The sequence below is a fragment of the Camellia sinensis genome, chromosome 4, assembly GCF_055761805.1.
Source record: "Camellia sinensis isolate YWXY chromosome 4, ASM5576180v1, whole genome shotgun sequence".
NCBI classification, from domain to species: Eukaryota; Viridiplantae; Streptophyta; class Magnoliopsida; order Ericales; family Theaceae; genus Camellia; species Camellia sinensis.
This window is the reverse complement of record NC_138964.1, coordinates 220,196,896-220,212,709: the sequence shown is the minus strand read 5'-3', so window position 1 is coordinate 220,212,709 and position 15,814 is coordinate 220,196,896. Positions and strand designations below refer to the sequence as shown.

General features: G+C 39.9%; 1 protein-coding gene and 1 long non-coding RNA gene across 12 annotated transcripts in view; one reads left to right on the top strand and one right to left on the bottom strand.

Moving 5' to 3' along the window:
- Positions 1-14,219, top strand: part of LOC114312960 (A-kinase anchor-like protein) — a 35,881-nt gene extending 21,662 nt beyond the window's left edge. For 4 of the 11 annotated variants that reach the window (XM_082922758.1, XM_082922755.1, XM_082922752.1 and 1 more), the window contains 14 exons: positions 4,484-4,630; positions 4,720-4,866; positions 4,956-5,099; positions 5,189-5,335; positions 5,425-5,574; positions 5,664-5,810; positions 5,900-6,046; positions 6,142-7,398; positions 7,977-8,096; positions 8,207-10,879; positions 10,971-11,159; positions 11,245-11,490; positions 12,493-13,050; positions 13,132-14,219. In XM_082922758.1, coding sequence (XP_082778884.1) covers positions 4,484-4,630; positions 4,720-4,866; positions 4,956-5,099; positions 5,189-5,335; positions 5,425-5,574; positions 5,664-5,810; positions 5,900-6,046; positions 6,142-7,398; positions 7,977-8,096; positions 8,207-10,879; positions 10,971-11,159; positions 11,245-11,490; positions 12,493-13,050; positions 13,132-14,013 — 6,954 coding nt within the window. In that variant the 3' untranslated portion in view covers positions 14,014-14,219. The remainder of the gene's footprint in view (positions 1-4,483; positions 4,631-4,719; positions 4,867-4,955; positions 5,100-5,188; positions 5,336-5,424; positions 5,575-5,663; positions 5,811-5,899; positions 6,047-6,141; positions 7,399-7,976; positions 8,097-8,206; positions 10,880-10,970; positions 11,160-11,244; positions 11,491-12,492; positions 13,051-13,131) is intronic. The other 7 variants (XM_082922754.1, XM_082922757.1, XM_082922759.1 and 4 more) reach the window with 7 other exon arrangements.
- The window catches only part of LOC145823216 (uncharacterized), a 45,442-nt gene that overhangs the window by 22,411 nt on the left and 7,217 nt on the right, over positions 1-15,814 (bottom strand). The gene's annotated exons all lie outside the window — the stretch shown is intronic.

The following is a 15,814-nucleotide window of genomic DNA, read 5'->3' as shown; positions in this document are numbered from 1 at the left end:
TCACTGGCAGGCAGTGAAATGGATCCTAAGGTACATACATGGCACGGTCAATCTGGGATTGAAGTTCGAGAGAGATAACCGACTCGGGCAGAATTTGGAAGGATATGTGGACTCAGATTATGCTGGTGACTTAGACAAACGCCGGTCAACAACAGGGTATTTATTTACGCTTGCTAAAGGGCCGGTAAGTTGGAGGTCAACGCTTCAGTCAACGGTGGCTTTGTCTACTACAGAGGCAGAGTACATGGCAGTAACGGAAGCCTTTAAGGAAGCTATTTGGCTACATGGGTTGATTAAAGACTTGGGAATTGTTCAGAAGCACGTTGAGGTGTTTTGTGACAGTCAGAGTGCCATTTGTTTGGCAAAGAACCAGGTTCATCATGCCCGCACCAAGCACATTGATGTCCGTTTCCATTTCATCCGAGAAATTGTGAATGAAGGGGATATTCTGCTTCAAAAGATTGGTACTGCAGATAATCCGGCCGATATGCTCACAAAGGTAGTTTCTGGGATCAAGTTCCAACATTGTTTGGACTTGGTCAACATCTCTCGGAACTGAGCACCTTCGGGTGCATGGCAGTGTTGATCGATCACTATGTTGGATAAGAGAATCCTCGCCAAGGTGGAGATTTGTTGAATTGGCTACAGATTCTGGAGGACACCCCATGTGAAAGGGGTGATCCTCATGTCAACAATGGAAGGCCACCAACCTCATGTCAACAATGGAAGGCCACCAACCATGTCAAAAGTCAAAGAATGAGGGCTCTCCCACCTACTCCTTTGTGTATAAATAGAGACGGGAGGGAGAGGATATAGATATCAGATGTGGAGCTGAGAGGTGTGAGTTGAGAGCAAAGAGAGAGAGAATTACAGAGAATGTTGTAATTCACCATTTTGTTCAATATAGTGAATCCGCTGCCCGTGGACGTAGGCGACTTGCCGAACCACGTTAAAACTTGTGTGTTATTGCTTGTTTGAGTTCCCTGGTGTGCCCCCGATCCTTAACATGCTCATGTATAAAAAGTTGAATGTGGATTGTTAAAATCCACCTACTCTCCACCTACTTTACCCACTTAAACCTACTCCACTAAACCTAACCCACTACACCACTACCACCTCACCTACTCCACTAAACCTAACCCACTACACCACTACCACCTCACCTACTCCACTAAACCTAATCCACTACACCACTACCACCTCCACTTCACCTACTCCTTACCTACTACACACTCACCCTCTTCTATATATAGGAATCATGAATCATTGTAATAGATATCAATATAAATCAATCAATAATACAATTCTCTATTTTTCTCTTTATACATTAAATTATCTACATGGTATCAGAACAAGGTTAAGCACTTAGTATTTTTCGCTTCACTGGCGGGCGGCAACCTCGCCTTGGCCGCCCGCCGGACCTCAACCTAATCTGCTAGAATTTTCTACACATACCTTGAAATTTCTTCGAGTCCACCACCACTGCCTCTCCTCTCACTGTTGTCCTCCCATACACCACCGTCTCGATCGTCTTCATCTACAATGTTGCAGTGAAGGATCTCAAGCGTGGTTTTGTTGCATCCAACTCGAAGGATGATCCAGCCAAAGAAGCTGCAAATTTCACCTCCCAGGTTATTATTATGAATCACCCGGGTCAGATTGGTAATGGGTATGCTCCAGTTCTTGACTGCCACACCTCCCACATTGCTGTCAAGTTTGCTGAGATTGATCGTCGATCTGGCAAGGAGATTGAGAAGGAGCCCAAGTTCTTCCGTGAACATGCTCTCCTTCCTTTTACTCTTGGAGTGAGGCAGATGATTTGCTGCTGTAACAAGATGGATGCTACCACTCCTAAGTACTCAAAAGCAAGGTATGATGAAATTGTGCAGGAAGTCTCTTCCTATCTGAAGAAGGTTGGTTACAACCCTGACAAAATTCCTTTTGTCCCCATCTCTGGTTTTGAGGGTGACAACATGATTGAGAGATCCACCAACCTCGATATGATTACACAGCCCAAGAGGCCATCAGACAAGCCTCCTCTTCTCCACATTCTTGATAACACCAACAGCAACAGTTTGACGCATTTATTAGAGAAAAGGTCCAAAGGCAGCTCCTGTCAAAGCTGATGCTCAGCAGGCTGTACCACCTATTGAAGTGCCAGCACTATCCTTGCACATGGGGGGCACCCACTCATTTCTTTATTGTTTTCTTTTACTCACCCATGTGACCCACAATGCAACCTATACTTTTTCTTTTCTTTACACTCTTGTTCCCCACTTTCTTTATTATATATATATATATATATATATATCTCTTTTTATTATATTATATTAAAAAAAAAATAAAAAAAAATCTTTATCTCTCCTCCGTTTGATTTCCAACTCCATTATTTTTATTTTTATTTATTTTCTCCAAACCACTTACCTTATTTCCTCCATCTTTCATTTTTTGATTTCAAATATATTTTTATTATTTTTTCTTTATTTTTCTTTCACATTCTTTTTAATCTTTTTTCAATTCCCTTCATACCATTATAGCTTTGCACACCAAATCATATTTTATTCATCTCAGGGATCAACCCCGATCACAATTTTACACAAAAAAAAAAAAAAAAAAAAAAAAAAAAAAAACCAACAAACAAACAAACCACCACAACACACCCGCACCCACAGTGGGATTTTTCTTCTCTACTCTGCTGCAGGTCTCTTCTTCTTGCTTTTCTCTTGGGTGTCCCTTACCGGCGCTGCCTCCATACTACCCACTCCACTGGGCACGATCACTACTCCCTGCTCCTCCACTGCAGCATATGGCGGCCCTCCAAATCGGAACATCACAGTGGCCTTCCGCTTCAGCTCCTTGTTTTCTGTTTTTAGCACACTTATCTCTGCTCGCGCATCCTTATACATGCGTTGGAGCAGAGCCAGCTGGGAGTTTAACTGTTGCACCTCATTTGTCCTGCTCTGCAGCCGGTGCGACAAGTTTGTGACCGCAGTCATGGTTTCCACACATGACTTTAGAGTATACTGATTGGCCTCAATATCAGTTTGCACCGCCATTTTTTGCTCCACCGACCGCATCGGAAAATTCAACGGAGCAAAACCAGAGGTGTTTGGTTGAGGTTCACTGGTCACCGCACCAGTTATTTCTCTTGTGGACTCGTTCAGTTCTGGAAAGAGCGTGAGCAGACCACGGGAAGAGGAGGCCATGTTCTGGGTAGCTGGACGGGAAGAAGAGGCCATGTTGCTGAGTGTTTCAGAGACGGGTGTTTCAGAGACGGGTTGGTTACAGAGTATTACAGAGTTTCTCTCTCAGCAAAGGAAGAGTTTTTTTTTTTTTTTTTCAGAGGATTTTCAGAAGTTTTTTGTCTGCCTCAGCCTCAGCTTCGTCTTGGTTAAATAGCCGAGGCAGCCACGCGCATCGCGCGCCTCTTGACGCCAGCCGACCAACGGGCGCGCAAGCCAAGGCGCCCACGTGCCTCGCCATCATGTCCGGCACACCTTTTTATGGATTGGGCACGCCTTTTGATGGCACACCTTTTTATGGATTGGGCACGCCTTTTGATGGCACGCCTTTTTATGGATTGGGCACGCCTTTTGATGGCACGCCTTTTGAAAGATTGGGCACACCTTTTGAGGGTGCGACTTTTTAAGGGTCCGACAAGACTCTGTAAACTGTCCCGACATTGATTCCGATTAGCTCCTTTATGGGTCCGACAAGACTCTGTAAACTGTCCCGACATAGATTCCGGTTAGTTTTTACAAGGGTCCGACAAGACTCTGTAAACTGTCCCGACATTGATTCCGGTTAGTTTCTACAAGGGTCCAGCAAGACTCCGTAAACTGTCACAACAACTGTCACCACATTGTCTGCTACAACGGTCCGACATGACCCCATAAACTGTCTTCTACAATGGTCCGACATGACCCCATAAACTGTCTTCTACATCGGTCTGACACCGCCATCCAGTGTCCTCTACACCGTTATGACACCACCATACAGTGTCCTCTACATGGTTATGACACCCCCATACAGTGTCCTCTACAACGTTATGACACCACCATCCAGTGTCGTCACCAATGGTCTGACACGACCATACAGTGTCTCTTATCCTCTTTTATTTTTATGTATTTTCTTATTTTGTTACTGTCTCCAAACTCAAGTTGGTTAGTTCCTATCCCCCTTGAGTTTGCGGGGCTGTTAAAATCCACCTACTCTCCACCTACTTTACCCACTTAAACCTACTCCACTAAACCTAACCCACTACACCACACCACTACCACCTCCACTTCACCTACTCCTTACCTACTACACACTCACCCTCTTCTATATATAGGAATCATGAATCATTGTAATAGATATCAATATAAATCAATCAATAATACAATTCTCTATTTTTCTCTTTATACATTAAATTTTCTACATGGATCCAAGCTTTACTCTTCTTATTCAGTTCTCTAGACTCATTGTTGAATCTGTTATATAGGCAAGTGAGGAGTATGAGACTGCTGGAGTAAGCATGACCATGGAAGAAAGCGCCATCACAGACCTTCCTTCCTCATCTGTTGAGGAGGAAAAAGTTCAGGAAAACTTGAAAGAAGACGAAACAGAAGCAATGAGATCAGAAAAAGAGGTATGCTTCTGTACAAAAATTTAAATGTGGATCCAAACTTTCCTCTTCTTATTCAGCTCTCTAGACTCATAGTTGAATCCATTATATAGGCATGTGAGGAGCATGAGACTGTGGAAGCAAGCACAACCATGGAGAAAAGTGCCATCATAGACCTCCCTTCCTCATTTGTTGGGGAGGAAAAAGTTGAGGAAAACTTGAAAGAAAACAAAACAGAAGCAATGAGATCAGAAAAAGAGGTATGCTTCTGTACAAAACGTTGAATGTGGATCCAAGCTTTACTCTTGTTATTCAGTTCTCTAGACTCATAGTTGAATCTGTCATATAGGCAAGTGAGTACGAGACTGTTGGAGCAAGCACGACCATAGAGGTAAGTGCCATCACAGACCTCCCTTCCTCATCTGTTGGGGAGGAAAAAGTTCAAGAAAACTTGAAAGAAGACAAAGCAGAAGAAATGAGATCAGAAAAAGAGGTACGCTAATGTACAAAAAGTTGAATGTGGATCCAAACTTTCCACTTCTTGTTCACTTCTCTAGACTCATAGTTGAATCCGATACATAGGCAATTGAGGAATATGAGACTGTGGGAGCAAGCATAACTATGGAGGAAAGTGCCATCACAGACCTCCCTTCCTCATCCGTTGGGGAGGAAAAAGTTCAACAAAACTTGAAAGAAGACGAAACAGAAGCAATGCGATCAGAAAAAGAGGTATGCTAATGTACAAAAAGTTGAATGTAGATCCAAACTTTCCACTTCTTGTTCGCTTCACTAGACTCATAGTTGAATCTGTTACATAGGCAAGTGAGGAGTATGAGACTGTTGGAGCAAGCACAACTATGGAGGAAAGTGCCATCACAGACCTCCCTTCCTTATCTACTGTTGGGGAGGAAAAATTTCAGGAATACTTGAAAGAAGGCAAAACAGAAACAATGAGATCAGAACAGGAGGTATGCTTGTGTAGAAAAAGTTGAATGCGGATCCAAGCTTTCCTCTGCTTATTTAGTTATCCAGACTCACTATTGAATCCATTATATAGGCAAGTGAGGAGTATGAAACTGCTGGAGGAAGCACGACTATGGAGGAAAGTACCATCACAGACCTCCCTTCCTCAACCGTTGGGGAGGAAAAAGTTCAGGAAAACTTGAAAGAAGACGAAACAGAAGCAATGAGATCAGAAAAAGAGGTATGCTTGTGTACAAAAAGTAGAAAGTGGATCCAAGCTTCCCTCTTCTAATTTAGTTATCTAGACTCACTGTTGAATCCATTATATAGGCAAGTGAGGAGTATGAAACTGCTGGAGGAAGCATGACTATGGAGGAAAGTACCATCACAGACCTCCCTTCCTCAACCGTTGGGGAGGGAAAAGTTCAGGAAAACTTGAAAGAAGACGAAACAGAAGCAATGAGATCAGAAAAAGAGGTATGCTTATGTACAAAAATTTGAATGTAAATCCAAGCTTTTCCCTACTCACTCTCCTCTCTTAGTTGTCAACTTAAAAACTCTTGGTTTAACAGGTCAGGAACTCTAACATAGAATGCATCGAGCGGGATTTTGTCACCACTCTTTCCACAAAGGAAAGAGAAGCCAATACCCTACAGGATGAGGCAGAGACAAATGATGGCTTCAATTATGAGAGTTTTACAAGATCGTCAGAAGAAGAAACAGCTAAAAAAGAAAGCAATTTAGATCTTGTTGAAAACTACTCTTCAGTGCCTGACATATCCGAGAAAGAGATTAAAGAGGAGATTTTAGAGAAAGCAGACTCAGAGGCTACAGTGGTGATAGAGGAAACAAGCTTAACGGAAGCTGAAGTAGAACACAAGATGCAGGTAGATAGTTCTAACATGGTTTCTGAAGAGAAGGGTCTATTAACAACTGAAACAAGTGAGATGGAGTCAAATGGCATAGATACCATTGCTAAAACTATAGAAACATCTAACTTGGGTGAGAATAAGGACATGGAGATCCCAACAGCAAGAAAGCATGGGGCAGATGAAGCAGCAGAAAAGATAGAGCCTGAAGGGAAGAATGAAACCTGTGATGCAATATCAAATACTGAAGATCAAAGAGAAATCGCCACTGTTGAGACATCCTTGGATGACATATCAGAACAGAACCTTCAGGCATCTTCCACGACATCATTGGAAGAACACAACTTCTTGACACCTGATGTGAGTGAGACAAGAGTTGAGGCTCCAGAGAAAGACAAAACCTTGTATGGCAACGCAGAAACTCCCATAGTTGCAGAGACAACAGAAGAAAATACAATGGAAAAGGAGGATGAGTCAACAAATCAAATAAACAATACCAATGTGGAGCCTATAGAAATTGAAAAGGAGAGTGCAAATGATGATGCTCAAAATGAGGATCAAGAGTCGTATACTTCTCCTGAGATGAACAATGAAAAAAGTACATCTGAATCAGATATCAAAATTTTGAAGAGCGTAAGCACCAGTCAAATACCTGATTGCAGTGAGATTGGCAAATTGGAGACTGTAGAAGATGAAAAGTTGTCAGATACAGGATTAGAAAAGGATCAATCTGACTATGAAATGGCAGTCAGTGCAGACTCTAAGGGTGTTGAAGCGGATGGTGGATGCATAGAGACTGAAAAGGCTATCCAGGAAAAAGAGGATTCTGCTATGAACTTTGAAGAAAACTCAAAGGAAAGTGTTGAAATAAAGAAGCCCCAAGTTGAATTTGAGGCAGGAGGTCATAGTCATGGAACTGAGGATTCTGAAACCAAAAGTATCAGCACTCTTACAGAAAAGGTAAGAACAACTAACTCATTTCCCTCTTTTCTAAGACCTTTCACTTGTGCAATTAAATCGGATTGTTTACTTTTCCACAACCTTGTATGATTTGGAGAAGCAATGTGAATTCATTCACTGATGACACAAATGGATGGGCCACGGAAATTCAATTATCCAACTGAATCTAGCATTTGAACTGAGTTTCAAAGTACTTACATAGGATGTTACTCGCTTTCCTTACATTTTTTCACATTAAGCTTTTGTTAGATTTTGAAGAAGCAAAATAGTTGACGCACTATTTACAATCATCGTGTATTTATGCCAATATTTGCCCACCAACTTATCTATTCAGAAGCTATCTAGAAGAGCATTGATAAGAAATAGTTACATATTCAAGAACAAATCGGTGGACAAGATATTCAAGTAGGAAAAAACAAGATAAATATAGAGGTAGACCCCCAAAAAAATCTACAAAACCTAAGAGCAATTTTTATTGAAAAAGGCAATAGGTACATCATGAACTTCTGCATAATTTTTTCCCCATTATTTATTTCTATGGTTCTATTTACTCTATTGAACATATATCTGTCAAACAGGTGCCCAGGGAAATTGAGAGAGCTACTGAAAGTGAAATCATTGAAGAACAGACTACTGAAGAAGAAAGTTGCACTAAGGAACCTCAGATGATAGCTGTAGCAGATGAAACAATAAATGAGGTGAGCTTAACATTAATACAAAACAAATTATTTTATACATTTCCAACAAGCTGGCTGCATTCTTTTCTTCTTTTTATGATAATTAATCTGCAGTTTTTTCTGTCAAATAGATGAGAGACCTGGATCTAACACCCAGTCAGAGTCTTGAAACGACAGCTTCCAATGACAACACAGAAATGGTGAAATCAAAGCTTGCAGAAGATCTCAACCAGGAATCAGAAGCATCATCGATGAAAATAACAATGAAAGACGAAATCAAGAAGCCAATTGAGAAGCCTGTGAATGTCTCAAGCTTGGTATCTGAAGTGTCAGAAGAAAAATTTGAAGAAGAGAACATAGAAGACACAGAAAATTGTGATGACGACACTAATATTGCACCAACAGTGCTAACAGATGTAACAAACGTGGGAGAAGTTCAGCTAAATGACAAGCCTGTAAAAGCTCTTGATACTAGTTCAGATGCTAAGAGTCTAGAGCCAGCCACAATAGCTGACACTAGCCAACATGATGCAGAAGTTGACAGCATGAAGCTTGAGTCAGATGCAAATGATGTTGAAGCTGAAGGAACCAAAATTCCTGACTCAGTATCTGAGTCTAAAGATCAGGGTGTCAAAGAGATTTATGAGACAGATACAATCTTAACAGTGGGAGAGACTGAGACAAATGAAATTGACAAACAAATCAAAGAAGTTCCTGAAGCATTATCCGAACCCCTAAACCAAGGTGTTGAAACAGCTAGCAATGATGAGATTATTGCACCAACAGTGGCAATAGAAGTAACAAGTGTGGGGAAAGTTCAGGTAAATGACGAGCCTGTGAACGCCCTTGATACTAGTTCAGATGCTAAGAGTCTAGAGACAACCAAAGCGGCTGATATTATTCAACAGGATGAAGAAGTAGACAGCATGAGGCCTAAAGAGGCCTCTACCATGGTTTGCCAGCTTCCAATACACGAGCATGAGAAAGCAGGCAATGAAATAAGTGTAGAGAAGTCGGATGCAAATGATGATGAAGTTGAAGAACTCAAAATTTCTGATGCAGTACCTGATTCTAAAGATCAGTGTGTAAAAGAGTTTAACAAGACAGGGACAAGCCTAATTATGGGAGAGACTGATGCAAATGAAATTGAAAAACAAATCAGAGAAGTTCCTGAAGGATTATCTGAGCCCATAAATCAAGGTGTTGAAGCCGATAGAGATGATGAGATTACCCCTGGTCAGACTCTCCAAGCTGAGAAAATTGATGAGCAACTTCAGGAAGAGCAACTTCAGGTGTCATCCTCTTCCTTGATTTCCAAGGAACAGGACAGTGAAACTACAACCACAATTGAAAAGTCTGAAGATGGGAGCACAAAGAAAGATGATACACAAGTTGACAACTTGAAGCCTGTAGAAAGCTCTGGTATGGTGTCTGAACTTCCAATAACCAACTGTGAGAGTGCAAACAATGAAACTGTAGAGAAGTTAGATGCAGATGAAGTTGAAGTTGAAGAAACCAAAACTTTGGATGCAGTATCTGAGTCCAAAGATCAGGGTTTTGAAGAAATTCATGAGACTGGGACAAGCCAAACTACAGAAAATGCACTGACAGACAAAATAGAACAAGAAATTCAAGAAGCAAATGAAAAAATATCTGATCCCATATATCAAGGTGTTGACTCAGTTGTTGATGGTGAGACCTCTGATCATCCTCTACCACTTGGTAAGTTAGAAGATGAGAGCACAAAGGAAGATGAAACAGAAATTGACAACATCGAGCTTGTAGAAGCCACTGGCATGTTGTCGAAACTTCCAGCAATTGAACACAAGAATGCAGACATGAGTGCAACTATAGAAAAGTCAGATGCAAATGAAGTTCAAGTTGAAGAATCCAAAACTTCAGAAGCAATATCTGAGTCCAAAGTTCATGGTGTTGAAGAAATTCATGAGATTGGGCCAAGCCTGACTGTAGGAAACACTCATACAGACAAAGTGGAAGAAATCAAAGAAGCTCCTGATACAATATATAAACCCGCCTATCAATGTGTCGAAGCAGTCATTGATAGGGATATCACCATTAATAAAACTCTCCCAACTCAGAGAAATGAGCAACTTCAGGAACCATCCTCTGCCTTGCCCAAGGAACAGAACGATGAAACTCCTACCAATGTTGAGTTGATAAAAGATGAGAGCACAAAGAAAGATGAAACTCAACCGAATGAGAATGTAGCTTATTCCTTTCCAACAAGTATAACAGAAAAACCATGCCTGCAAGATGAAGGACCGAGGGAGCTTGATGTTTCGAATTTGGAGCTGAAAGCACAGGAGAGTCAAATTAAAGCACCGGAGGAAGAAAGCATAGCTCTAGAAGAAACTTCAACAGTAGAGCCTCAAGAATGCATCCCTGAGATCAAATGTGCTGACTGTCCAATGGAATATGAGATTATACCTATACAGTGTAGTTCACAGGGGACTTTAAAAGACGAGGACATTATCAATTCAGGGGACTCAAACAAGGAATCTGATAATTTACCTCCTCCTTATGCAGCAGTCAAAAATCTTTTACAAGGAGAGGTGGGTGAAATGTGTGAGGAAGCCTCTAATCTCAAGTTTGAGAAGACTGCAAAGGTTCTTGAATCTGTGTCTGAAATTTACAGTCCTGAAGTACCCCCCACATCAGAAGGGATAGAAATCATAGAAGAGCAGCTCAAGGGAGTCATAACTGAAACGAGGGATGGCAAGAATCATAGTAAGGAAACAACTGAAGCAGATGAAGCCATAAAGAAAGATAATTCAAACGGAAAGGTAAGAGAAAATAAGAGTGCAGTCTTAAATTTTTTTGCTTCGGCCTAGCTGTTTTCTCCTATTTTTGTGCTCTGTTTTTGTCTATTTGAAGGCAATTGATGAAGAACACAAACAGATCACTGAGGAAAATCCAGTTGCCAGAAACTCTCACTCAGTGTCTCCTCATGAGGAAACAGTCACAAAGAGCAACCAAGAAGATGAATTAAGGGCAGAAGATTATCCAGGAAAAAGGACAAATATAACATTTGAGATCATAGAGAATGAAATTCAACATGAAGAGGTCAGAATACTAGAATTACACTTAAATTATGTCTTCCTTTTTGATTTCCTCTCTTTGTAACATTGAAGCTTTGTTTGTTATACAGTTGTTTGAAGAATCTGAAGAAGCCGGTGAAAACAAATACATTAAAGAAACGACCACAACTGAAGATAAAACTTTCAAAGATGGCAAAGTTTCAGTTGGGGATGGGACAGCTAATGTCAGCCCTCCAGAAGAAGCAGAGGATGGAAAGAATATTGAGAAAGTACCAAATAGATTAGACCATGAAAATCAGGGTGATGAAACAAACTTTGAAGATGCAGCAACAGAAGCAACAGCACCAAATAAAGAGGTTAGATAAAATTACCCTTCTTCCCTTCCATAGGAAAATTTTCCAACAAAAGTTTGAATTATCAGAAATCACATATATTCAAGACTTTCTCAGTGAGGTATCCACCAGAAATATCAATCTTATGCAGAGATATATCACTTCCTTGGAACAAAAAAGAAACTTAGTGAAACATTAAGTTTTACAATCTGCAAAAGGCAAAGAACTTTATAGATCAAAGTGAAGCAATTAATGTAAGTAATAGAAGAGATTGAAATATGAAATAGAAGCTATATGTTCTATTCTCGTATATGTATAATTGCATTGGTTCAGTGGTTAAAATTCAGCCCAATAACCTTCAGGTTGTGGGTTGGAATCTCGGGGCAGCCACTTGGCATTAAATGATGTGTTTGCATCCAGTCCACCCTCCCCCCAATTCCCATTATTAGAGACTAAACTAAGAATACTTTTCCACATATCACATTTGGTTAAAACAGAATCAAAATTACCAGCCAAATGTCTAGAACAGAAATCAATATTATCTAACTTACTATGCAGAACGAACTTATCTTCAAGTGATCTATTTCACCATAAACACTACAACTAGGTTTACGATAACTAATTTCCACTTTTTCCAGTGGATTCTCCTGCATAAGTCGTCAGAAATAGGGTAATGGAGCAAAAACCACCAAAAACAAAAGCTTACAGTTCATATGCACCACACTTCATCGTCTCATCAACAATACGACTCCCCTCTCATCACTCCCCCACCCCCCACAGAGGAGAGAAGAAACACCTTCATTGGCTTAGTTTGCAATTGTTTGGAATTACAGTAATTTCTGACTATTGTATACAAAAATTACTGGATTTTTAAATTCCCTTTCAGAATTTATGTCCTCCAGATTGAATGCCCTACTATATTTCTGGTAAAGTATGAACAATCATATATTGTCATAATAGGGGCCATATTCTTAAATGTCACATCCAAATTTCTTACGATAAATCCACGATTTCCTTCTCGTATAGTTTAAGCCCTCTGAGGTAATGTTGGTAAGCCATGAGGAGGACAGAACATGTGACGATGATGAGGAAACTGTGATGAGAAATGATGAACATCTACAAAACACAGACCTAGTTGTTCCGCCAGTTATTGATGCAGCAGCTGAAGAAGCACCAGATGAAAAAGTACGTGAAAATTTTGAGGAAGTCTCTGAACCTGCTCCTAAAGGCCCAACTCACAGAACCATTGAAACATATGAAGAGAACAAAGAAATTGCTAGTGCTGACACCAATAATTCAGAGAATCTCATGGACAATGACAAGCTGGAGAGCAGATTTCTTCAACCAGCATGTGAAGAAAGTGGTGTTAGAGAAGACAAGAATCTGAAAGAGCAAGAGGTTTCCTCAAATATACCAAGCATTTCATCTTGTGCAGCAACTTCACATGAAAAAATAGCAGATAAAGAGAGTGAGAAAACTGCAGATAAGAAAGATGGCTTTGTGTCTGACAAGCAAACAACAGAAGCAGTAGGCATACTAGAACAAGAAAAGAGCATTCAATTTGAGGAGCACACAAAGGATGAGGTAAGCATAACTTCTCTAGAAATAATAAAGTCGCAAAATGAGGCCCCATAGACAGAATTTGACATTTTGTCATTTTTGCAGGAGCCAGTAAAGCTGTCAACCATGGGAAATGAGAGGAAGCTTGATGAAACCAAGATTCACAGTAAAACCACTACAAATGGAGATGAAGAAACTCAATACCAAAATGAGAAACCTAATGTTTTGTCTCATATCAAGGATTCAAGCAGAGAGGTATCACATGAAAAGGGAATAATGGATCTTGACAAAGTCAATCAAATCACTGAAGGAACACAAGATCTTGAGAAAACCTCTATTGCCATATCCCACGAGCAGATTGCAAGAAGAGCAAATACAACTGAGAGTGCAGAAACTACAAATTCAACTGCCAGCAAAGATATTCCACAAATGCATGATGACCCAACAACAAAAATCTTCCAGAATCCTGAGATCGAAGATTTAAAAGCTGGATATGCTTCAGGGTTTGAACCAGAAGCAACAGGAGTGGAATGTGGAGAAGAGAAAAGAATGGGTGAAGAATCTGAAGAAACAACAGAAAAGTCTGTAATGATAGAGTCAGCTGAGTTTTCATTATCTGACTTCATGCATGGATCCAGAAAACAAACCTTGCCAGTGGTTGAACACTTGACGGAAGAGAGAGAATTGCCGGGCAACAAGGAGGAACCACAAACTGAGTCAGCAGAAAGAGTTCAAGTTGAAGAAACAAAAACAGAAGAAGGGAAAGATGAATATGAGGAAGGAGATGAACACAAAAGAGCAGACTCTGGCTCTGATGCTCCAGTCATGGTAGAAGCCTCGACAGATACGGATGTCAAAATTGTACATAAGAAACATCACAATATACTTTCAGGTGTTGGGTCAAAGGTTAAACATTCACTTGCCAAGATGAAGAAAGCTATAACTGGCAAGTCTTCTCACCCAAAAACACCATCAGCAGTAAAATAACAAACTAGCTGGTCTGCGCTAGTTAAAAATCACATGAAGGCTGGTTCTTCACAACACAATTAATGTAGAAAGGGCTTGTTTCTATTTTCACTTTGTAACATATGAGTGTGGTGTGCATTTGTCCAGCTTGAGTAAGTTCAGAATTAGCACTTGTATAAAGTAAGTTACACAGTTATCCGATTGCAATATATCGTCTTTTTTCATAATGCAGGGTCTATTATATACCCAGTCACTTACAAGATATATAGAAAACCAAAGGCCTATATACCTTTGTCAATAATTATAGGTCATAAGGGAAAATGTCAATAGAAATCTTAAAATGTAAGAAAAATGGCCAAAGTTGTAACGAATTGCAGATTCTGGAATCCTAACAAAAATATGAAAGAAGCATGAGCAATGGACAAGTAGAAAAAACTAGAAAAGAATAAAATGATTCAAGGCTTCTGGGCTGGAAAAAATGGGGAGGCATTTATAAGCACAACAGTATCAGCAAATGTATATATACTCAGGATACTGAAGCCAAGTTTGGCAGCAATGCAAGATTCACTTATAGACATCAAGTGGTGATTGTTGTTGGACTGTGTCCTACATCGCCTAGAATTGCCCCATCTGGTGCTGGTTATAAGGCTCCAGTTTCCCTCTCCTTAATACCTAGGTTTTAAGGGGAAGTGTGGGCTGGGTTTTTTAATTTGGTATCAAAGCTTGGTTGGGCCTGTGATTTGTGTGCCGTTTATTCAGCTACTGTATGTTGTGGTCCAGTAGGGTGTGTTGGAATGTATCCCGCATCGCCTGGAATTGCCCTATCTATACTGCTTATAACGTTCTAGTTTCTCTCTCTCCTTAATACCTTATACATAAGCAGATTACAAGGGCAATAAAACCAAACAAAAATTCTCTAAATTAAAAAAATTCAACGGTACACCAGTTTCTCTGCTCCAAAATTTGAAAAAATCCAAATGGTACAGTAATGTAAAGTTCAACATACTACACAGTTGAAGTTTTAAGCATTAAATACATGAAAGATATCCATTTGTGTAAAATTATATATACCAACTTCATCAGTGTCAAATGTTTTCTCTCCAGGATAATTCTCATTATATATTATCTTACAAATATGTCTAATCCACAGATTTTGAGGGACAATCAGGAAGAAAGAGAAAAGTCATATTCCAAGAACTTTGCAAAAAAGAACCATCATACTATCTCTCTAACTCAGTAAAATAGCATGCTGTCTTCTCTTCTCTAGTACTTCTAACAGACTATAATATCAAGTACACCACATCAAACCGACTACAAATACGCTCACAACATCAATTTGCTAATCTCCGTGATGATCATATTTAGTAGAAATTCCATGAAGTATGCTCATGTAATCTCAAACCTATCACCCTTCTTAGCCTACTAAAGATGCCAAACATAATACAACATTCAAGTGCTACATTCAATAAGCAAGTTCAAATCCATCATAGTCACTTTACTGCAGCAATAGATGTCATTGACAATTTGGCATACAAAACACAACTTATATACACTAACAATAGCAAATTCCTATAAAATGTTAAAACCTATCACCTACTTCACCCACTAAACCTAACCCACTACACCACTACCACCTCACCTACTCCACTAAACCTAACCCACTACACCACTACCACCTCCACTTTACCTACTCCATCTACCACCTACTACCACCTACACTTCTATATATAGGAATCATTGTAACATTCAATACATATATCAATATAAATCAATCAATAATACATACAATTTATTCTCTCTGTATTTCTCTCTCTATCAATTT